The sequence below is a fragment of the Chlorocebus sabaeus genome, chromosome 11 (assembly GCF_047675955.1).
Source record: "Chlorocebus sabaeus isolate Y175 chromosome 11, mChlSab1.0.hap1, whole genome shotgun sequence".
NCBI classification, from domain to species: domain Eukaryota; kingdom Metazoa; phylum Chordata; class Mammalia; order Primates; family Cercopithecidae; genus Chlorocebus; species Chlorocebus sabaeus.
The window spans coordinates 59474293-59500072 of record NC_132914.1 but is presented as its reverse complement, the minus strand read 5'-3'; the positions used below and the strand labels follow the sequence as shown (position 1 = coordinate 59500072).

The window sequence follows — 25780 nt, the reverse complement described above, 5'->3', positions numbered from 1 at the left end:
GGGAGTCTAAGTCTCTTTGTAAGTCTCTAAGGACTGGCTTTATGAATCTGGGTCCTCCTGTATTGGGTGCACATATATTTAGCATAGTTAGCTCTTCCTGATGAATGATCCCTTTACCATTATATAATGGTCTTCTTTGTCACTTTTGATCTTTGATGATTTAAAGTCTGTTTTATCAGAGACTAGGATTGCAACTCCTGCTTTTTTTGTTCTCCATTTGCTTGGTAGATCTTCCTCCATCCCTTTATTTTGAGCCTATGTGTGTCTAGGCATGTGAGATGGGTCTTCTGAATACAGCAAACTGATGGGTCTTGACTCGTTATCCAATATGCCAGTCTATTTCTTTTAAATGGACCATTTAGTCCATTTACATCTAAGGTTAAAATTGTTATGTGTGAACTTGATCCTGTCATTATGATATTAGCTGGTTATTTTGCTCATTAGTTGATGCAGTTTCTTCCTAGCATCGATGGTCTTTACATTTTGGCATGGTTTTGCAATGGCTGGTACTGGTTGTTCTTTTCCATGTTTAGTCCTTCCTTCAGCGTCTCTTGTAGGGCATGCCTGGTGGTGACAAAATCTCTAAGCATTTGCTTGTCTGTAAAGGATTTTATTTCTCCTTCACTGATGAAACTTAGTTTGGCTGGATATGAAATTCTGGGTTTAAAATTGCTTTCTTTAAGAATGTTGAATATTGGCCCCCACTCTCTTCTGGCTTGTAGAGTTTCTGCCGAGAGATCTGCTGTTAGTCTGATGGGCTTCCCTTTGCGCTGGGTACGTAGTTTCTCCTTTAGCTCTGAGTAGTTTGATCGACTGAAGCCTTCTTCTCTCAACTTGTCAAAGTCATTGTCCGTCCAGCTTTGTTCCGTTGCTTCAACTCTCGCTTGTCGGGCTGCACCCGCTCACCAGCACCGACTGTCCGAGATGCCCCAGTGAGATGAACCCGGTACCTCAGTTGAAAATGCAGAAATCACCCGTCTTCTGTGTTGCTCAGGCTGGGAGCTGGAGGTTGGAGCTGTTCCTATTTGGCCATCTTGGGCGCCCCACCCCCATCCCTTAGTGATTAATGCAAGAATTTTAGAATTAGACAATTCTGGGTTTATATTTTTATTGTCATTAAATGTGGCCCAGGCAAATTTCCAAATTTCCTCATCTACAAAATGGGGATGGATATACCTACAGGCCAAATTTATTCTTCAGAACAAATGAAAGAATGTTGTAGAAAGTAAGTTCTGAACTTTTATTATAGGCAGCTTTTATTTTGTTATAACATTTTTTGCTTTCTTTGGTTTTATGAGTTCAACATGAAAATGTTGATTTGGTGTTTTTCATTCTGCTTCTTCATTTTTCTCCTACCTCTGGGAACGCACATCAAGGTGGAATCCAACAATATTGTGTTGCCTGTAGCAGAGTTGTATACATTAGGAAGATCAGGTTACTTTGCCGTAAGAAATGTATATAACCAGGTGATTTTTAAAAAGCACATTAGGAATAATAGATTTGAAGTGAGCATATTCTGTGCAGGAATTCATCTAAGCAGTTATATCTAAACTGTTACACTGTCCATTTGACTTGGCAATTGTTAGGAAAAAAGTAAAATAATAAGGCATTTATTTAAAGATTTTCCAAATGACTGTGCCTTGGATTTTGTTAATAAATTAAATCTATGTTTATATGGAGAGAAATGTGATAATATTTCCAAACTGATTTAGGCTATGGTTAAGTGGATGAAGACTGACTGAGGTAGGACTTTGCTCATCTCTTGCATCATATCAAGGTACTTTGGAAAACCTTTATTTTCTCTAATCATTGTTTGTATACAGTGAACAGCATTTTAAATACAAGAAATACAGTTTTCAGGAGTTGAAGGGGTTAAAGTATAGTGGAAGTCTTTAAATGTAGCACAATTATTATGGAAAAGCTATGGATTTACATCCTTATGATTTTTATTATTATTTTTTATTTGCAGGATGAGTAAGAGATACTTACAGAAAGCAACAAAAGGAAAACTGCTAATAATAATATTTATTGTAACCTTGTGGGGAAAAGTCGTATCCAGTGCAAACCATCATAAAGGTAAGCTTTTCATTTTTTTTTCTCAACTATTTGTGGATGATGACTACCCTTAACACAGACTGTTATGTTTTGTCTCCACTGGTCTGTTAAATTTTACTAGGTATAGATTCTCCCCCTGGCAGTTTTCTTTAAGTAATAATGCAGAGTTATCTCTAAGATGGCTTTGATTGGGAAAGATGATATTTTCAGGATTAATGCCATTTCTGCAAATAGTGTTCAAAGAATATGGAAATATAACTATACCTTTCCTTCCCTTTTTAGATAGTGATATTAAAAAATTGAGTTGGCATATAATAAAGATAAGTTTCAGATTGCACTCATCCTGGTAAAGAAAGTATCTGTAATGATATGTATCTTAATAATATGTCTATATGTAAATTTTCTTTCAATGCTTTTTGTGGGTCATGTTTCTTTATGTCAGAGGACCACTTTGACCACCCTTTGGACACTGCCCCTGGTATGATATTCAGCAGACTCAATTCTGCCACTGAACAGAGTGAGAATATTTGCTCTATACATATGTGTTAAGCTTGACAGCTCACAATTACATTCTTTCTGCCCTCTTTCTTGGCTATAAGACTCAATATAATGAATAACTACTTTTTCCATGAGGCTATTTCTGAACTGTCCCTATCATAATCAATTATTCATAACCTGAGAAATCAATTTAGATTTTTCTGTAAAGTATGATTTTATAATTTAATTCTCTGCCCACTATAAAGTCTAGAGACTAACAACTTAGTTTCTCATTCTACTTTTGGGTGAAGGGGGAATTAAGACTGCTTGAATTCTGTAACACTTAAATTAGTTACACATGTCCATTTAATTAGCATTACATGGAACATTAACACCAGGGAGAGAAAAGATGTGGTGTGTGGGACTGACGCTTATAAGACTAATCTCTTCCCCCACTATTTAAAATCAAAAAGGGACATCTTGCAAAATAAAATTTTATGAAGAGTTTTTTCATATTTCATTATCCTGTTTTCTACCCACAATATGTTTTCATGTGTGTGAATATATATTCATATATTTTTTATTCTCCTTTTCTTTAATACAGCACACTGATCCACAGATAAGACTTTAAATTCTCTTTAATAATTTTTATCAGTGTAAAATTACAAAGATGTTGAAGATGACATTCCCTGTGGTCTCAAATTGGCAACAACAAACCAGACCAAAGAACGAAGCAGTATTAAACACTCATCTTTTAAAAGAGCTGCAATCCAATAGGGCCAAGTCCTGCCTTGGACTTAACAAGAAAACACACCCCATTCTCATTATTCTGATGGTCACCTTAGTGCCCCTTCCCAGTTTTTGAAAGAAGAACTGGGAGGAGTGGGGGATCATAGGAATTGTGGGCATCAGGCTAGCACAGCAAGTGTTCATGATAAAGATACTTTCTCATGTCCAAAGCCAAATGATGGGGTATCTTAAAGAATCACTCATAAAGACTGCTCACAGTGTATATTGCATGCTATTGTCAAAGCTACTTTAAGACATTTAAATTGTGTTATGTTCTATGTTAACTCTGAAACTAAGATCTTTTCTTCTTGCCAAGAAAATAGTCCTTGAACATAAGAAATTACACATCGTGTCAGAAAACTTAAATTGTCAAACCTGGTACATTACAGAAGATAGCATTTTCTGTTTTGCTTTTCCCTTTCCACACTGCCACTGATACTTTGGATGAAGATTTTATGAAAGTTTTCTCCCATCCTCCATCTTTCTTCCTTTTGTTCTTTTTTCTTTCTTTTCTTTATATTTTCTGTACAAAATATCCTTTTTGTTTTGAGCTATTTTACACATAAAATAATAAGTGTTGTGTATATGTAAGTTGTAGAGCATGCTCATAAAATGATTACTCGTGTGTTCACCATCCAAGAAAGGCTGGGCTGCTATCTCCCTACCTGCAAAGCCCAGACTTTGGAGACCCCTTTGGTGTATCTGACCTGTGGAAGGATACAGTTACATTCTAAATGGTTAAGTAAGAACCTAGGATCCTTTCCACCTCATTTCAAAGGAGCAGAAGATTTTTCTCTCCTTTCAGGAGTGGGAGGGGAATGGCTGTCTCTCTCCTGTACATAAATGAAAATAATCCATTGTTTGCTGTCAATCGTCTATGGAATGTTTGGATATCAATGTAGGACATTTGGCTTGGCTTTCATCAGGGTTAAGGCTTAGGGCGAGGCAGGCCAGTTCACTTTCTATTTATTGTGAGTTAATTAGTAAGAAATCAGTTTCTGATCCAGAACACCTTGGTGAGCATTCAAGATAAAAGTAATAAAGATGAATATTAGAAACTCAACAGACTAAAGAGCATTACAGATGTCAACTCATTTAATCTCATAACCATCTATGTGGTAGATACTATTTAAAACTATTTTTAGAGATCAGAAACTATGGCAAAGATAAGTTAAGTAATTTGTCCCAAGTTGCCCAGTTAGGAGTTATTGGAGGCAGGGTTCAAATCTAGGCAGTCTTGCTCCATATAACCATGAAATATATGTACTAGTGAATTTCTTTTTACTTACACAATTTGGGATTTATTCATTTTCCAGAGTCACTGAATTAGTGTCTCTCATGAACTCTGAAAAATTATAGACACCATCTCCTGAAATGTAGTTTCTCCACCCACCACTGTCTCTACTAAACTAGAATGCTGTCTAGGTATTAGGTATATGTCAGATTTTTCACTCTTTTCTTTATGTATTTCAACCTTTATTTGATATGTATATTTTTACCTTCAAGTCTCTGTGCTTTATTCTGGGCTATTTATTCACATTTTTATTCTACCACACTAATTCTATGTTCCCTTGGGTCTAATATACTCTTTAATTCACATATTAAATTTTAATTTTATTTATTATATTGTACCAAAATTTCGTCTTTTTTCTTGCTCATCTGCAAGCTTTTGATAGCTTTTTGTTTTCACTCATGTTTTCAGGTTTCTCTTTTTATATATCACTACATATATAGTAATAGAAATATATGGTGTATATATATAAATAGAAATATATACCATATATGTCTATATATTTCTATCTGATGATCCTATTTTATGCAATTTTGTGTTTTCCTCCTAGTGACTTTCACTCATGGTAATTTATTTATTTTAGGACTTCTGAGTTTTAAGAAAAATTTTGTGAGCTGATGTTCATCAGAATTGTATTTGTAAGAATCTTAAAGGCCTGTCATTATAATGTATTATTTCAGAGGCAATTTGCATATGACATGAGTCTTAAGCAGGGATTTTTGGAAGCAGAGCCAAGTCAGGAATTCTTGTTTACGTGATTTATTGAAAGAGTGCTCTCAGGAGAATGAGAGCAAGTGAAGCAGGCTAGAGCGGGAGGTAAAAACTAAGCACAAATAGAGTCTCAGCTGGAGAATCGCCCAGTCTGCTCCTATGGGGAATCTCTGAGACATGAATTGTTCCACAGAGATGGTCCCTCCTTGAGGCGGGATAGATGGCCTCATCTACCCTTGTGTCCATGGGCCATTAGCTACTGGCCTGTTCCCCATGGTAAGGAGTAGCCTCTCTGGGGAAGTGGCTCATCTTTAGGAGAAGGTAAGTCTCTAAAGAAGGGGACACCTGTGAACTGTGATCAGAGAACATTCACAGCAAGTGGAGGAAAGGTGCACAGCCCTAAAAGATTTTGGTAGTGTATCAGCAGCTACATTCCAGTGCAGTCTACTCACAGCCCTCAGATCCACCTGCTTCTCACTGAAAGTCACTCCATCCAGGCAAAGCTTATTCAAGATTTTGGTTGGTCACAATTTTCAAGAAGACTTACTTGAAGAGGAATAGTAAGAGTCCCGCTAATGCAGTTGGTGCTCATAGCCTGTCCACCCTACACCCAGCCATTCTAGATTTTCCTCTCTGTTTGCTAGCACTTCTACTCATGTAGGAGGCTTTCCTAGTGTTCTAAGAGTTCTGAGCCCTGGGTTACCATTCTCTTGCTGCTGTACTTATACATTGGTAGTTGTAATTGGGCACGGGTATGCCACAAGATGCCCCAGTGGATCATCTGAGTACCTAATATATTCCTCTCTGCCTCTAGTGCACAGCAGCTGTCATCTTCCTCATGGTCATCAGGGACCTTTACATTTACCCCATCAATATTAAACTCCTTCTCTCTCTCTCTCTCTGGTCTATCAGTATAAGGAGCACAGACTGATTGATGATCAGGCAACAGCTGTAGCTCTGTGTTTAGTGGCACTATTACTGTTTCCACTGGTAAAGTTATCTGCTTTCTGGAAACAAGTTCTCCTAGACCCATAGCATAGTATATTGGTCATTTCAGTCGGATATTTCTCATGGAAAAGTTGTTTTTACTTAATGATTTTTGAGTACCTACATTAAGGCCTGAGAATGTAACAGGTACAGAAAAGAGACAAAAATCTTTGTCTTCATGGGATGTTTATTCTAGAAGTGGAAAAATAGGCAATAAGAAAAATAAATGGGATGTTTTACGATATATATGCTCTGGAAAATACATGAAGGAAGAAAGCATATAGGATGTATTCAGGAGGGAATATAATTTTAAATAGGCCTTTGGGTAAGATCTAAAGTTTCCAGTGGAGTCAGCTAGGGGAGTATTCAGGGAAAGGATGCTCCAGGCAAAGCAGCAATAGGTATGAATGCTTTCAAGCATGCCCATAGACAATTAGAAATAGCAAGGAGGATGGCGTGCATAGAATACTTAAAGGAGAGAGTGGTAGATAGGTCATTATGGAAAAAGTAAATGTAGAATATGAAAGAACCAAATAAATAAATACCTCTACCAAAATACAAATACAATAATATCCTGCTCTCAAGAGCCACCAATGGACAATTGTATTACTCCGTTTTCTGAACATGACATAGGAACACTATAGACATCCAGAACATTTGGATTTGAAAAAATGGGTATCTAAAAATCAGAAATTGTTGTCATCTTCTTAATAAAACCTTCTGTGCTTTGAGAACTAACAGTTCCTCACATACAAACAGATAAGTTTACTGCTCAAACTGCCACAGAAAGATTCTGCCCCGAAATCTTACAATTATATTGAGCTGGGCATTTCGGAAGGGATTAAGTCAGAGTATTGTGACAGCCAGTCAGAAAGAATGAGCAGTGTTTTCCCCTTGGAAGCAATTACATTAGGTGCAGCTTCTGATATTGGGGATCAGAGAGCAAACATTTTAGTTTAGGACTCCAAGTTCCCAACAGAAAAATATAGTCATTAATCTTAGAAGGCTAATATGTTTTCTTGTCTTTTCTTTCCTTACCCATCACATCTAAACTAAATCTCCGGAGAATGAGTCATCATTGGGTTTGAGGGTTGGAAAAGAATTTTTATTTTGTTTGAAAGAGATACACACAGGTGAGTTATATCCAGGAACAAAAAGGAGCCTAAAAAAGTTAGTTTGATTAGCCAAGGTTGCATATATATTATCCTCATTGTAATACAAGCTAATTACTGGTATGAGTGAGAACTTTTGGTTGAATGGATCTTTTTCAAAGAAAAACAAACATTTTAAAATTTTATTTTACTTGTAATTGATATGTGATAATTGTACTTATTTACAGAGTACAGTGTGATGTTTCATTACATGTATACAGTATGGTGATAACCAAATTTTAAAATAAAGATGGTTTTCAGTTCAAAGCCTGAGAGACATAGCCATAAATTTTTTTTGGTGGATCTTCATTTGTTTGTTGATTCATTTGATAGTTTATTCATTTATCCAACCAACTATCCATGAAATATATGGTGAGTGTCTGTTAAGTGTTGGGCTTTAAGTCAAACTCTGGAGATACAAAAGTGAGCAGGCTGGGCACAATGGCTTATTCCTATAATCCCAGCACTTTGGGAAGCAAAGATGAAAGGATCGCTTGAAGCCAGGAGTTTGAGACCAGCCTGGGCAACAAAGTGAGAACCCATTTCTAAGAAAAATGATTAAAAAAATTATCCAGGTGTGGTGGCCTGTGCCTGTAGTCCCAGCTACCTGGGATGCTGAGGTGGGAGGATTGCTTTCAAGATTGCATTGAGCTAGGATCACACCATTGCACTCCAGCCTGAGTGACAGAACCAGACCCTGTCTCTTAAAAAAAAAATAAGAAAAAAAAAAAAAAAAAAGGCGAGACCAGGCACGGTGACCCATGCCTGTAATCCCAGCACTTAGGGAGGCGGAAGCCGGTGGATCACTTGAGGTCAGGATTTCGAGACCAGCCTGGCCAACATGGTGAAACCGCATTTCTACTAAAAAAGTACAAAAATTAGCCAGGTGTGGTGGCATGTGCCGCTAATCCCAGCTACTCCAGAGGCTGAGGTGGGAGAATCGCTTGAACCCAGGAGGCGGAGGTTGCAGTGAGACAAGATTGCACCACTGCACTCCAGCCTGAGCGATGGAGGGAGGCTCTGTCAAAGAAAACAAAACAGAAGTGAGCAAAACAGACATGACTCATGTCCTAGTGACGCAGTATATTGAAGGAGAAAAACATTAATCAGATAATAACACAAATAGTTAATTACAAATGGTATTATAGTGCTGTGAAGATAAAATTTCAGGGTAAGAGTATATAAACGGTAAAATGGATAGGGTACAGTTTCAGGGAAGACTTTTCTAGGGAGGAGACATTGGAGCTGAGATCTGAATGAAGACAGAGGAAGGGTTAGACATCCAGGCAAGAGCAGCAGCCTATGCCAAGCTACTGAGACATGAAGGAAAGAATTCACTGGAGCTGAAATAAGACTGCTGTGACTGGAGAGCAGAGAGCACAGAGGATAGTGATGCACAGTTAGCCTGGGGAGGTGGCTGGGACAGATCCTTTGGGGGAAATATTCAGAATGCTGATTTTCTTACAGTTTAAATTGTTTGATCCAATTTAGCCTAGGATATTAGTAGGATCTCTTAGGCTGGCTTGCAGCTATTAGGATGTACACCAAAGTTTAAGAGCACTGATTTATAATTCATGGTGTTTTTCTTGTTGATAAAAAACAATTGGATTAATGTCCTAAGAGAAAGAAAAATAGCTAGAACATAAACCGACTGTATTTTGGACTTTTAATGACACATTTTTATTATGTATTTTATTGAATTTTCAAAGTAATATATATTTATTTGAGAAACTTTGGAAAGAAAGAAAAATACCAAGAAGATAAATCAAGTTACTCATAATTTTTCCATGCAGAAATTATTAAACAGCATTCGGACTTCTTTTCTTTTTTTTTTTTTTTTTTTTTTTTAATTGCAGAATTATTTTTTCTTTTTTTTTTTTAATTTATTTATTATTATTAAACTTCAAGTTGTAGGGTACATGTGCACAACGTGCAGGTTTGCTACATATGTATACTTGTGCCATGTTGGTGTGCTGCACCCATCAACTCGTCATTTACATCACGTATAACTCCCAATGCAATCCCTCCCCCCACCCCCTCCCCATGATAGGCCCCGGTGTGTGATGTTCCCCTTCCCGAGTCCAAGTGATCTCATTGTTCAGTTCCCACCTACGAGTGAGAACATGCGGTGTTTGGTTTTCTGTTCTTGTGATAGTTTGCTAAGAATGATGGTTTCCAGCTGCATCCATGTCCCTACAAAGGACACAAACTCATCCTTTTTTATGGCTGCATAGTATTCCATGGTGTATATGTGCCACATTTTCTTAATCCAATCTGTCACTGATGGACATTTGGGTTGATTCCAAGTCTTTGCTATTGTGAATAGTGCTGCAATGAACATACGTGTGCATGTGTCGGACTTCTTTTCATCTGGTTTAATTCACAAACATGTTATACATACTGGAGAGCATGGTGTTCATTAATTATTTTATGTATTCATACATTTATTGACAAAGACTATTTGTAAGAGATTATGTTGCCCTGAGTTAGTGATTCTGTTTTAAACCATGCAGGCAGAGTTGCTAGTTTCTCAAAGTTATGCTTTCATAACCTGATTCTTTTCTCCTCTTTTTTATGTTAAAATATTCCATGTTTATATAATAGTAAATAAAACACCTACATATTATGAAAAATAAATATAAAGCAAATTACTGTGCAATTATCAACCAGGATGATAAATAGAATGTTGTCAGCCCCTTGGAGTCGCTGAATACAACCCCTCCTCCCACAGAGGTATCCCTTTCCCAACTTTTAGTTTTTGAACAACAGAATATTGCTTTGTCAGAGCGGGCATGGTGGCTCACGCCTGTAATCCCAGCACTTTGGGAGGCCGAGGCAGGCGGATCACGAGTTCGGGAGTCTGAGACCAGCCTGGCCAATATGGCAAAACCCTGTCTCTACTAAAAATACAAAAAATTAGCTGGGCATGGTGGCGCATGCCTGGGGTCCCAGCTACTCTGGTGGTTGAGGCAGAAGAATCGCTTGAACCCAGGAGGCGGAAGTTGCAGTGAGCTGAGATCACGCCACTGCACTCCAGCCTGGGCGACAGAGCGAGACTCCGTCTCAAAAACAAAAACAGAATATGGCTTTGTCTGGTGATATGGTTTGGCTCTGTGTCCTCACTCAAACATTACCTTGAATTGGGTGGGGATAATCCCCACGTGTCAATGGTGGGAGCAGACGGAAGTAATTGAATCATTGGGTGGTTTCCCGCATGCTTTTCTGGTGGTAATGAGTGAATCTCACGAGATCTGACGGTGTTATAAGCGTCTGGAATTTCCCCTACTGTCACTCACTCCGTCCTGACGCCCTGTGATGAAGGTGCATTGCTTCTCCTTTGCCTTGGGCCATGACTGTAAGTTTCCTGAGGCCTTCCTAGCCATGCTTAACTGTGAGTCAATTAAATCTCTTTCCTTTATAAATTACCCAGTCTCGGGCAGTTCTTACAGCGGTATGAAAATGGACTAATATATCTGGTTTTCAATGTTGTAAAAATGTAATTCTACTACAGGCATTTACAAAATGTGATTTGCTTCTTACTGTCAATGTTTTTCTCTTGAGATTCATCCATGTTGTGATATAGGATTTCATTGTATGAATATACTGAAATGTATTTATCTCTTTTACTGTTGATGTATGTTTGGGTCGCTCTGGTTGTTGGTTGTTATTGACAGTGCTGCTGTGGATGTTACTATACGTTTGTTTTGGTTCACACTTACAACATTTCTCCAGGATATAATTTTAGAAGTAGAATTTCATGGATCATATGATAAACACGATTTCAATTTTACAGCTTTTTCTCCCCCCACTTAGCAGTAAATAATGAGTATTTACATGTATCTAAAAATATCCATAAACATATATTGTATTGGAGCATGGAAGAACTATAAATACACCCTAAATTTCTTAACAAAATTCCCATTTTTAGATTTCTTGGAGACTTTTTATTTGTTAATAGTAATATAAAAACCTTTGTGTAATAATTTTTGTTCACATGTAATAATTTTTTCAAAATTTAGTACAAATGAGAATTTTGGGTGTCAAAAAGAATGAAATGGTTAGGTGTGTATCATTCAACATCCAGTCAGGAACATTGCCGTCATGGTAGGGCAGTTTAAAACAGGAAATTGGTGACAAACGTGTTGAATGGGCTGGAAAGGAAATAAGGAAGCGTGATAGTATCACCAGACACTTGTAGCTTCAGAAAGCTGTTTCTGCCCCTAGAGGTAGAAGAGCAAGGAGCAACACAGTGTTACATAGGACTCGTGACTGTGCACACTGAAGGGTCTGCCAAAGCCCTGCTGTGATTTAGGAATCACTTCCATGGCCACTGAGCAGGAAGCCAGGAACCAGTTCTCTCATGATACTACAAGAGCTGCCTGAGAGGCTGACTGCTCCCAATACTGCTAGACTCTCTGCTAATGCTGTTAAAGCCCATGGGCATCCATAGTACCCTACCTCACCACTTCTGAAGCCAGAAGTAGGTAAAAAATAGATGGCTTCTTCCTTCCCTGGGTCTTTCTTATGAAAGTGCTGTCTTCCAAGAAGCAGACTCCAAGAAAGAATTCAACACACCAGAAATTTATGGGTAGAAACACCTTTGAAGTATAAAGAGAGGAGGTGCAGGAGAAGGAGAGGGTGAACCTTCAGACTATGAGGGTCTGACACCCATGAAAGAAGAGAAGGAAGGAAGGAGGATTGAGTAGGAAGAGCCTAGAACTTCAGCATAGTTTTGAAAAAGTCTTGGTCAGGCCAATTGGGAATCCCTGAGAAAAGGTTGCCATTAGAATCTAACCAGAAGCCAGCTGGCAAAGCAGCCTGGGAAATCTTATCTAAGCTTCCAGCTTCCTTCAATACAGAGAGGGATATAGAAAGGTAAATGTTTTAGAAGAAAATGACAAATATTTGCCACAAGAATATTTCTACATATTGTCTAATTACTTTTTATTTCCTTGCAGAAGTATATAAAGCTTCCCCTCTTACCACTCTGAAAATACTGGCTGGCTACTAATTTAAAAAAATTAAATTGAATATCTTTATTAAATGAAAAGGTCTAGACATAGTCTCTTATTTATATTTTAATTTATATTTTTGAATACTAATAAATGGATAAAGTTAATTTTGAACTATTTTCATTTCTATTATTTGGATAATTTATCAATTTCTTTGCCAACTCAATGTTTCTATTATTTATTTGTTTGAGACTCTTATATAACTCTTAAAGCTTGATTGCATTTCTATGTTTTCAGTTATATAATTTTCAAACATAATGTTTAATGTTTTTATATTTTAGAATATAAAATATAAACTATTGTTGGAGAAAATTGAAAAATATATAAAAATATAAAGTGAAAACTTTCAAATGCCTGTAATTCCACTACACATACACCATTATTAACTCTCAAATACTATTCATATTAAGATTATACCGTATTTATAGATTTGTATCTTAGTTTCTCACTTTTTGTGAGCATTTCTTTACATTTCCTCTGAAAATTATTTAATCATACCATATTATTAAGTGTTTGAGCTGTTTCCTTTCATTTTTAGTAAAAATAATGCTGCAATAAACTTCATATGTATAACTGTTTTTCCTCATTTCTGTTTATTTACTTAGGCTAGATTTGTAGTACAGGAATTACTAGGTCAAATGACTCAAATACTAAATTGTTACCGTTTTGACAATGACACTTTTAATTATAAAAATGATTTGTACTCATATTAGGATATTTAGAAAGTATAAAATAGCACTAACAAAAATGATCTAGAGTCATACAATGTTCATTTATTAACATGTATACATGTTAAAATGTATGCATTTTGATATATGTTATCAAATTGTAAACTTCTCAATTTATGTTCTCATCAGCAGAGAATGAGTGCCTGTATTTATAAGCCCTTATTAACACTGAGATTTATTATTCTATTTAATCTTTGCCAATTTCATCCTCTTTTAAGTTGTGATTTTTAATTATTAAAGATGATAAATAAAACTTTTATTGGTTTATTGACCATTAATATTTTTTAAATCACCTTTTCATATATTTTATTCATTGTATTAGTAGATGCTGTTTTTATTATGGCTTTATAAGAGCTCTTTATAAATAATTAAGTCAGTAGTTTAAATTTTGCATTCAGTCTATTAACATATAGTATATTAGCACAGTTTCAGAGACCCAGATAATTTGAATTTTAATGCAGGTTTATCTCTTTACTAGCTGTAGGTAATTTGTTTTTTGAGGGGAGAGGAATGGTAATATTGATACTTTTAAGATAGTGTATTTACCTTTGAATTTAAAAAACAGGCATATCTATCTATCAATAGATAGATCAATATTAAACTACATATAACCCATCTCTAGATAGATATCTAGATAGGTACGGGTTTTGTGTCTTTGTGTCTTTTAATATTGAGTGAAACCTTTCAAACTTAGGTTTCCACTTTCTAATAAAATTTTAATTTTATTTTGTCTCTGATGCTTTTATCTTTTTGGTATTATTTCTTCCCAGGAACATTTAGTATCTAAGTTGGATCATTATTTTCTGTTCTCTGTATCTAGCAACCTCTTTCTCATTTTTGACAGTGCTTTTTCATGTTTCCTTTCTCATATATTGACTCTCTCCTCAATGATTAGCCATTTCTGTATTTCGATTCTAACCTTTATTTCTACTAATGTGATTTTTAAAATAATTCTGAGGCATCCAGTAGAGTACACAATACAGAAATTTAAATTTAAAAATATATATTTAGTTTTACTTCAAGACTCTTTTGCCTATAGTCATAATAAAGAAAAAATAGATAAATGATAATATACTATTAGATGAAATATAAATATACATGTTAAATAAAGAATATATTTTGAATGCATTTCATAGAAAGCTAACTATCTCCTTTCTCTCACTCCTGTTATTCTGGATCAAAATTTGAATTCACCTTCCTTAATAGTTTAAGATTCTTCTGGAGAGGTTAATAGATAATCCCATGTATGAAACAGGGTGGCTACAGTCATGACATGTAAAAGTAGTAGCCTAGTTCAGGTTGTAGATGTCCCACAGGAACATGGCTATGGAGAATAAAATACTTGGCATTTTATATTTCTAAACTCATTAAGACATACTTCCAGCTCTTAAGAGTAGGTGAGTGCAACATACTTTTCTATGACTGAAGTGAGTGTTCTCAGCTGAGCCAGGCAGAATACCTTACGGGAAAATAGAAAGAGAGAAAGCAAAAATGTCATCAGCTTATTGCCAAGACAAACTGAGACAAGAATCTGAGCCAGATTCACCTAAGCATCTCTTTTAGGCTAAAAGACAGTACAATGACAGGAGGCATTTTTTAAAGAACAGCCCTCAATGTGTCTGCTCTGTGAGTCACTGCTGTGGTCAGGACTGGTTTTCCTCTGTGCCTGGTGTGCATACTTCATCCTGGGATCTCTCTTCACTGTCATCCTGACAATTACCTTTTCCCATCTCTTACATATGATGATACATTCCCAAGGTCTCATATATCTTCATTGTTTTTTAGTTTGCTGTTTCATTTTGGTGAAACATATCATTTAGTTGTTTCTTGAGGAAAAACATAAATAAAAAATTTATTTTTTAAAACCTTGCTTGTCTAAATATATCTTTATTATACCCTCATATTTAAATGATAGTTTGGCTGGGTATAGAATTCTATGGAGGGAATAATTACCTGTAGTATATTGAAGATATTTCTCCATTATTTTCTCACTGTAATGTTGCTGCTATAAAAGTGTAAGATACTTCTTATAATCTTTATCCTTTGAATGTGACCTTTTTCCCTCTTCCCTCTCTCTTCTGCTTGACTCTGTTCTGTAATTTTAAAATGATGTATATCTTGGTGAAGATCCATTATGAATTGCTGAGCTGTGCATTTTTGAACTCTTATCTGGCAATTCATATCCTCCAGTTGTGAAAATATATATTGGATGGTTTGAAGATTTTCCCCCCTCTCTGTTTCTGGATGTCCTATTGTTAGGCTGTTTGATCTCCTAAACTTTTCTTCTAGTAGTGCTGTTTCCTCTCCTGCCTTCATCTACATCTTTTTGCTATAATTTTTTGGTGGGAGATTTCTTTATTGACCAAACCTGTGTGAAATTTTGTATCTTCTTGTTGTACTTTTAATTTCTAAGTGCTCTTCATTTTTGTTTTTTGAATATTCTCATGTCATCCATTTTAAATTATTTTTTATTGCATAATCTCTCCTAAGATTTTGTGCTGACTTTGCTATTTTGGCTTCCGTCTTCTATACTAGAAGCTTTCCTCAAATAATTGATAATTCCAAACTGTCTACTCTGAAATCTTTTGTAAAAATTGAGACTCAATGTAGAATGATGCAGTAGGACTCTTATTGGAGAACCACTAGTGTTAATACGTTTAGGTTTTCTCTTTTGGACTCTTCAGATTCTTTATGTAAGAAGCTTACTTCTTGGCTTAAATTGTTGGAGAGCTGAGAGGTGAAAGCAGTTAGGATGGGAGTATGTTAGAAATTCAGCATTCTGTAGCTTATTCAGTTCTCTTGTTTTCTGTATGGTACCTACATACCCTCTACTCTGTCTTGTGTGTTTCCCAGTTCAGAGGATAACTGTGTCTCTTAAAAAACAAAACAGAAAAACCCTCCAATCAAACAAAAAACTTCCAACCTGCTACCAGGTTGGTGGAAGGGCAGTCACACACTGATGTGGAATGATGGAGAGTAACTAGAGATGTAACTGCCTCTCAGACAGCTTTCAGAAATGCTCCCACTTATAGCCCTCACTCCTTCCAGGATGGACGTGATGCTTCCAGTTTCCCCATCCTTTTGACAATTCTGTTACCAGTCTAGAGATTCTGCTTTCTTTAGTCCAGTAAGTTAGTTCCAAGGTTTTGTTGCCATTTCCTCCTACTTAAATCCATTTTTTAATCCACCATCATAAATTAAAACACTAATAGTGTTCTTAATTTAGCTGTTTTAAAATTTTTTTATACTTTTCCTTATCACTCTCTGTCTTATTTCCACATATCTCTTTTCCAACTTCATATTTTTACTTCACACTCTGTTGTAGCTCATTCCTAAACATTGAATTGACCAGCTCCATGTTTCCCGAACTCTATGAAAATACAAAGCATATACGCTTTGTAAACTTTATTTTTGATTCTTGTTGTATTTTTAATTATTTCCAGATTTCTTAATATATGATTGACAAATAAAAATTGCATATATTTAGGGCATACAATGTAATGTTTTGATATATGTATACACTATGAAATGATTACCACAATCAAGCTGATTAACATATTTATCACCTCACATGGTTACCATTTTTGTGTATGGAAAGCACACTTGAGAGCTACTCTCTTAACAAATTTCAAGCATACAATACATTATTAACTATAGTTGCTATCCTGTATGTTAGATCTGCAGTACTTATTCTTCCTACAGCTAAAGGTTTGTACCCTTTGACCAGTATTTCTTTTTTCTCACACTCTTGTAGTATACTTTTAAGCAATGTTATGCTATTGCTTTTAGAATACTGTATCTTCCTCTCATTTAACAATATCTCTCTACAAGCCTTCATTTTGATTTTTCTTCCTATTTTTCTCATCCTTTTCTATTATTGGTCCCAAACTGGATGGATGGGACTTGAATTTTCCCTCCCCATGTACATCCTGTTGGAATCCTGCTCTCAGCATATAAATTGTACATTCTAAAGCTGTAGCTAGTTTCACTAGGGAACTACTACTCTGATTGATTTCTTCTTAGTATTTATGGGAGTTGCTTTGACAGGCACCAAACATGTGCATTTAATTTTGGACTTGGTAGAGCTTTCTTTCCAGGTACTCAGGACATTCCTACTCCTGGATCTTGCTGCTATGAAGTCAAAGAATAATGGCATTATCCTTCTGGCTTTCTGTTTGGCCTCTCAGAGCAGCTGCTGTCTAATTCCGAAGATTCAGAAAGCATTCTCAGCCGCATGTTTTCCTATCCACGGCTCATTCGCTCTGTTCCCTGTTGTGCAAGCCAGTCTTTGGAATCATCTCTGACACCTTTCTTGCCACCCAGTCAATTGTGAAATCCAGTTCCTTTTAATTCCTAGTTATCTCTCACATTTGACCATCATCCTTCATCTCTGTGCCTCTTATTTTCTCTGACTGTTGCAACTTTTTTTTTTTTTGAGACGAAGTTTCGCTCTTCTTGTCCCGGCTGCAGTGCAATGGGGGGCGATCTCGGCTCACTGCAACCTCCGCTCCCAGGTTCAAGCGATTCTCCTGCCTCAGCCTCCTGAGTAACTGGGATTACAGACACCTGCCACCACAGCCGGCTAATTTCGTATTTTTAGTGGAGACGGGGGTTTCTCCATGTTGGTCTGGCTGATCTCGAACTCCCGACCTCAGGTGATCTGCCCGCCTCCCCTACCAAAGTGCTGGGACTACAGGTGTGAGCCACTGCGCCTGGCACAACTCTTTTCCTATCCAAAATGTCCTGACTCTTATCCATTGTCCACACAGGTGCTAAAGTGAACTGTTAAAAATAAACGTTTGATAATTTTATTTCTCTACTTAGAATTCTCCCTTTTGTTTTTGTTTTTGTTTTTGAGATGGAGTCTTGCTCTGTCACCCAGGCTGGAGTACAGTGGTGCAATCTTGGCTCACTGCAAGCTCCGCCTCCCGGGTTCACGCCATTCTCCTGCCTCAGCCTCTGGAGTAGCTACAGGCACGCGGCACTATGCCTGGCTAATTTTTTTGTATTTTTAGAAGAGACGGGTTTCACTGTGTTAGCCAGGATAGTCTCGATCTCCAGACCTCGTGATCCGCCTGCCTCGGCTTCCCAAAGTGCTGGGATTGCAGGTGTGAGTCACTGAGCCCGGCCAGAAGTCTTAAATTTAAAACTTGTAACATGGGTGACAAAGCCTGGCATGATTTGAGCCTGTTCCCTCCTTTGGACACCTTCTTCCTTACTCAGAATGATCAAGAGCTGCTTTTTCTTTTGCAATTTCTTGAAGGCACTATGCCCCTTTATGCCACATTTCCCTCTGTGTGCTTTTCGCATTTTTTTGCTTTATTTGTCTAACTTCAGGCCATTATTCATGATTATTATTTCCCCTAGAAATCCCTTATTGTCCTTCTAGGTTAGTTTCTCTGTTACATGGTACCATGGCACCTTGCACTCTTTACATCTCTTATCACAATTGTAACTAATTAAATATTTGTATAATTATTTGTTAATGCTTATTTTTCTCACTTAACTGTAAGTTCTCTGAGGTTAGATTCATGTCTTTCATGTTCAACATCTCCTGTTCCTAGCAGTATCTGGAATAAATATAATTATGATATGGTCTTTTCCTTTAAATATGCTGAAGATTTCATAGTTTAAAATGTTGAATAGAAGTTACAGAAGAATTTAAGAAATCAATCATGATAGCAGATATCCTTGTTTTTTCTGTTTTAAGTTGATAGTGTTGGTGTTCCAGCTTAAGAGTAATGTTGACTTTTATTTTTGGGGTGGGGACGGAGTCTCACTCTGTCACCCAGACTGAAGTGCAGTGGCGCCATCTCGGCTCCTTGCAAGCTCTGCCTGCTGGGTTCACACCATTCCCCTGCCTCAGCCTCCCGAGTAGCTGGGACTACAGGCACCTGCCACCACGCCCGGCTAATTTTTTGTATTTTTTTAGTAGAGACAGGGTTTCAACGTGTTAGCCAGGACGGTTTCGATCTCCTGACCTCGTGATCAGCCGGCCTTGGCCTCCCAAAGTGCTGGGATTACAGGCATGAGCCACCGCGCCCGGCTTAATGTTGACTTTTTAAAAGTCTCTACCATTATATTTAAGAAGTCTCTTCTCTGTATATTTTTATTTAAAGGTTTAGATTTTCTTTTTAGTTTATATTTGGGGGTAAAATATTGCATACTTTAAAATTTGGTCTATGAAATGAATAATCTTTCACTGTAATTCCTCTTTCACGTTTGTGTATACTAGATGATTCAAAAAAGTTTTAAAATAAAGTCTCAAAGCACAATCAGTCTACCATGAGGAGAATACATCTTACTATTTCAGAACATAAAATATAGATTTCCTGGTGTTGGTGGGTTTATAGTTACTGAATGAAGTTATACCATTATTACATGTTGTATGCCTTAAAAAAGAGCCGAAAACAATAAAACATTTATTCTATTTTGATCATGCACAATTCATATATGAAAAGTATTTATTTCCAGGTATTTAGTGGATACTGTACAGATAACTAGCATTCCATAATATAATATATAATGGATAATAATAGATAATATATTTAGATAAGATAATATATTTAACATATTGCAATGACTGATCATCCCCTTAAAGGAAGTAAAAAAATTATTGAATTATTTTAGTTAGAGTAGTTTGCTAATACTTACTTAGAGAAGTGCTTGTCAATCTTTTGTTTTTTTTTCATTTTTTGCCCTCTAAGGAGCTTCTTTAGACTTTGTTTTCCTAACTGATCCCTCTCCCTTAAAATTTTAATGCCACAGGTATACTATATATTGGTTTATGTGCTGTATGTATATCTGTGATTTATACAGAGTAAGATTTTTTTCACCTTTTATGAACCAATTCTCACCCTTTTGGGGGATGATATCACCCCTGTTGAAAATGCATGACGTAGAGTTAGTCAGTTCTTGTTATTATGGCAGTGACTTCATAGTACATTTTTTTTTGTCATTAATGATAATTTATAAAAGTCCTAATAGCATATAGATTTAACAGATCTTAAGGACTTGGAGGAACTAATATAATTACTAGATCAACAATCTGTGTTTTGAAGAATTCACATAGCAAAATATTTGAGGGAAAAGTTATTTTGTATATCTTATAATTTCCTTTATCTATATGTTTTTCACAAGCATCATGTAAAAAAGAAAGATGATGACCATCTAAAGTACCTAAATGTTTGTTCAGTCACACTAGGCTTCTAGTCTTGGCTCTGTGAATGCCTTCCTTATCAAGTCACTAAAACATACTGTTTAGCAATTCTCATAATAATATGACCACTGGAAAATAATTTAAATATCTCCTATAGTTTCTAGTTTTTCACATTTAGTTTCTTTTCTATATCACTGATATCTCGAGTACCTGTGTAATAGAAAGTTATGTACTTAGTAATTTAAGTCTAGCCATGATATTTGGATATTATGAAAATAAATAAGCAGGACACTAGGCTGGGAATTAAATTTACCAAGCAAAATGAGTGCTTAGATGATCAGTCATAATAAACATGTCTACTTTCCTAAATAAATAGTTTGTAAGTTCATTGTGAGTACAGAAGACTGAATTTGTAGAATAAACAGATTCAAAGACTGGAAGAAAATTTGAAGTCGGAAGTGTTTAGGGTTTGAGCTGAATGCACTTGGGTGAAACATATTACCTCTGAACATTTTAGTTTATCTGTAAAATAGGAATAATAGGTGCTCTTTTTTTCTGCACTGGATTGGTATAAAGACCTAAAATGATAATGCATGTGAAAATTCTTTGAAAGCACCTATCATGGCCGTGCACAGTGACTTGTGTCTGTAATCCCAGCACTCTGAGAGGCGGAGGCGGGTGGATCACCTGAGGTCAGGAGTTTGTGACCAGCCTGGCCAACATGGTGAAACTCCTTCTCTACTAAAAAATACAAAAAATTAGCCAGGTGTCTTGGCGGGCACCTGTAATCCCAGCTACTCAGGAGCCTGAGGCAGGGGAATCACTTGAACCCACTAGGTGGACGTTGCAGTGAGCCGAGATCGTGCCACTGCACTCCAGCCTGGGCGACAGAGCAAGACTCCATTAAAAAAACAAAACGAAACAAAAAAGCAAAAAAGTACCTGCCATAAATCATAAGATATTATCGTTTTTGCTATATAAAAATTTTTAATTTTACTGATAATACTATTATAAATGTTGAAACTTTTTTTTTTTTTTTTTTTTGCTGGCCATGTTTTATTTGTCCTTTTTCTTCAAATAGGATAACCGAAGAGACAGACAGTATTCAATAAAATAGATGAAACAAATTCTAAGAGATTGTGATGCCACACACTACGTTTAACCTAATTTTATTCATGATTGCCTTGGGATGGGGAATAGATCATTCAGTAAAAACATATAGTAAAAGCAAAATGTCTTATGTACAACTTTAAACTATGATAATGATGCGCCTTAATTACTAACATTCGTTTTTTTATTTTTAAATAAGCACAATTAAGACTTTTAGGAGCATTTTATAATAAGGTAATTCCTAATTAATTTTTCTTTGTAGATAGATCAAGTACCTCCAAAATACAAATTCCTATACACAGTGAACATATTATTTAAAATGAACACTTAATGAAACTTCTAAAGATATTTCTTGGGAAATAAAATTAAAGTGTGAGTCATATTGGGAACTTGTTTTGCTCTTTTGAAATGTGATATCATACATATAATAACCAGCTCCTAATTCTTTGCCCATACATGCAATTCATCTGTGTTTCCAAATGTGTATCTGTAGGAGTATTTTGAGGAATCTCAGTGTCACCTGTTAATAGAAAAAAATTTAGTTATCTTATAGTGTGTTTTCAAGTTATAACTAGCTCACTGGAAGGTTAATATTGAGAAAATCAATCAATTGAATTAATTGTTCCTGATTTGAAACAAATTGGATTGGAGTTATATAGAGAAATGAAAATCAACTGTAGATAAAACTGACAAACCCACTAATAGAGAATTCAGGAAGAAAACATGTTGGCATGCCATTTTAATAAGTTATTGGGTTATTTGTATAGTACTTATAGCCTCTGTATTATTTTCTAACTCTACAAATGTCATATCTCAAAACAGATGTTACTTAAATAAAAACACCCTTACTGTTGGCCTTTTTTCCTGACAAAGACATGCAGCGCTAACACTGTTATGAAACACCGTGGCAAATACTGCTCGTGCTCTGTAGACTTTTGGGTCAGACAGGTGATGTACTTTGCTTTAAATTTTTTTTTCCTTTCCTAAAATTTTTGTTAGACACACTTTTGTAAGAAAGTTCATTTTAATTGAGGAAAATTCACTCCTTTTAGGTCAATCATGTTGACATACAAATAATTATATCAATGTAATTCTCTTATGCATTTTTCATGTAATGGGTTTCTCAAAGTAATGTATACATGTCCAACATTGAGGACAGTTAAATTTCAGATGTAATATCAAATTCATATGGGTTTCTTTTCTTCCAAACATTTTGTTTCTCAGTAATGTATTTATCATTCATTCATTCAACAAATACGTATTGAGCATTTATTTATTTATTTATTTATTTATTTTTATTTTTTTAATTTATTTATTATTATTAAACTTCAAGTTGTAGGGTACATGTGCACAACGTGCAGGTTTGCTACATATGTATACTTGTGCCATGTTGGTGTGCTGCACCCATCAACTCGTCATTTACATCACGTATAACTCCCAATGCAATCCCTCCCCCCACCCCCTCCCCATGATAGGCCCCGGTGTGTGATGTTCCCCTTCCCGAGTCCAAGTGATCTCATTGTTCAGTTCCCACCTATGAGTGAGAACATGCGGTGTTTGGTTTTCTGTTCTTGTGATAGTTTGCTGAGAATGATGGTTTTGTACCAGATACTACTTAAGTACAAAGAGACTATCAAAACGAATAGATTATTATGCTCTAAAGGAACTCCTCAACTAAGAAAAACTACTTTAGTTTAATAAAATTGTGAACACAATGAGTATTTAATAAATTCTTACCCATGCACAGAGAGGGACAAAACGTGCACACGTATATAATCACAACAGCAGAAATGATAATACAGAAAAGTCCTTCTTAATGTTGAACAAAAGTAAAATTGCTAGCAAGTGCATAAATATGTGTCAGCCTGAGTGGGTCGATGAAAGTAAGAGATGGTTGCTGTGTAGCAGATAAGTAAAAGACTTGTGTGGGAAGGAAAGTAGTTGGAAGGCAGCTAAGAGAAGAATGAAAAATCTGTGTAGGAAGTAAGGAGGAAAGGAAGACTGCAAGTTATGATCACAAAGTCGCTTGTTTGATGAAATACTCCTGGGAGATGAACTCAAGTTTTCACTTTCTTTGGAGGAATAGCATGGGTTTTGAAACTGCAGACCTTTTACCACACTAATGTCACAGTAATTGAAATCGCTTTGTATTTTTTGGTAGAGGAAATTAAATACCTCTACCAGAATGTAACTATTATTTTCACAGCTATCATTGGGTAGGCAGTTGTTTGTGGATGCAATTAGAGTTTTAATTTAATCATGAATCAAGTTTTTATTTTAACTGAAATAATGTTTAAGTTATGTAAGCAAAGACAATAGTTCTAATCAAGTTAACTTTTGTATTATGGAAGCATTTAAAAATGGTAAAGGTTTTCGTACTTGAATCTATCTCAGGATTGTGGTCTTATTTTATCAAAGTAGAAGTTTCCTAAATAAATCATAAAGTTTTCCCTTTTCCTAAATAAGTCATAAACAAGATATTGTCTTGTTAGTGAGAATGCTATATCACTTTGGTAGAAGTACTAGAGTGATTATCACTCATCTTACGCAGATATTTTTGCATTCTAAATCTAATCATTTAGAAAATCCTGTTGACTATTTGCTCAGAAAAAAAATAGCCCAACATCTTAATACCTTGAAGAAAGCATGCTGAGGAATATGGGCTGTTCAGTCACAACAACAATATTTTTGATGCATTAATAAGTATAGAAAAAAGTCTATCCATCTGGTATACCAGACATACAATGACAGCACCTATGAAGATGCTCTAGGATATTGCTATTGATCAGTTCTAGAATCCCCATTTTTCAAGATCAACTTTTATTGCTCTTTAGCTAAAGTTTCATATTTCAAAGTGGGTCTGGATTCCCAATTTTGGCTCAAAATATAGTATTTTTATTTCAAAACATAGACCATTAGGACTTTCAATACCATTGTGCAAAGCTGAATAAAAGCTTATTTTATAAAATGAATTCTGTGGCTAAACAGAACTATTCCCTTGTATTGTTAGTGAAGGAATTATGGTCTTATAAAATGGGATTAGGAAACTATTTTTATATTCTATCAGTAGGAATATTTTGAACTCTTTCCATATGGTATTTTTGGACACTTTATATTCTTGTAGAACCTTATTTTGTGGATCATTTATATGAGTCCTAGTAACAAAACGCTTTAGACTTTGGAGTTATCAAATAATTGCTTATGCCTCAGACACATTGGGGAACATTAAAATATGTGGCTATAAATTCAAATGCTGAGATAGTCTGTTTGGAAAACGAATAATAACCCCAGAAGAATACTAAACTACCATGCATACCTCTAGGGGGTTAAAAAAAAAAGTCTCAAATCTGAACTTCTCTCAAAGACCTAATGTCAACTCTTCATAGGGAAAGTTTCTGTGTTAAAGATCTTGTTCTTGTTAAGAAACCAAAGTTTGATTCTGAAGCCATGCTAGTCCATGATGCAATGTTTAAGGTAACTGTGTCACTTGTCCTGGTGCTATAAGACTTGGCTTGGTGTGTTGGAGACCAGAACTTGGGGGTGACCAACAACTTGAGTATATTTGGAGTGTCTGTATGCTTTTCCCTTTTTTTAGAGACTGTGTCTCCGATTGAGTAAATTAAAACAAGGGAAACTCATTAAAGCTATTAAGAATAATTTAAAGTTCAATATTCTCATTGGATGGCCTGTGTCATAATAAAGAAAAGCCTATATTTTTGCCAGTACTGCAACTGCTATGGGCATGATTAATCTAGAGCCTTCTCAAGCACCAGAGATTTATAACACCAACTCAACTAATTGCCTGGGAAACTTCTCAGAGTTTTTCATTTGACTTTATTATCTTTATGAAATACCTTTGTTGTTCGTTCTCTGCTACTTTTTTTGCCAGGAACCCACAGTTACCAGTTCAAGCAGACCCTTTCATCATGTTAAATCTCTTGTGACCTAGGCATCACTCTGTAGCTGGTCCTGAACTCCACATGATGGTAAATTTCTTTGAATTTTGGATAGTTAATTTGCATTATATTCATATATATGTATATACACACAGTGTCTGTATACTTTAAGTTCTGTGATACTGCCAGATGAGTGTTTTCAAGAGAGACAACGATATACCATTTATGGATGAGAAAATAGCTAGTGATCCCTCACAAACAAAGATTATTTTCTACAAACTAATAATGAATCCTCACATGGCTGATAATTGTTCATGAGCCATGCATCTTAGCGTATTTATTCCTTCTCCTATAACTGTGCTGTAATATTTTATTGAAGCACAGTGACTTCCTATTTTAGCAGAACACAATTGT

The 25780-nt window shown here is 35.8% G+C and overlaps 1 protein-coding gene across 2 annotated transcripts in view; it reads left to right on the top strand.

Annotated features, from left to right (window-relative positions):
* Positions 1–25780, top strand: part of TAFA2 (TAFA chemokine like family member 2) — a 516821-nt gene that overhangs the window by 347245 nt on the left and 143796 nt on the right. For both annotated transcript variants that reach the window (XR_499238.3, XM_008003869.3), the window contains exon 2: positions 1970–2076. Coding sequence is in view for 1 of the 2 variants with exons in the window: in XM_008003869.3 (XP_008002060.1) it covers positions 1971–2076 (106 nt within the window). In the remaining variant the exon portion in view is untranslated. The remainder of the gene's footprint in view (positions 1–1969; positions 2077–25780) is intronic.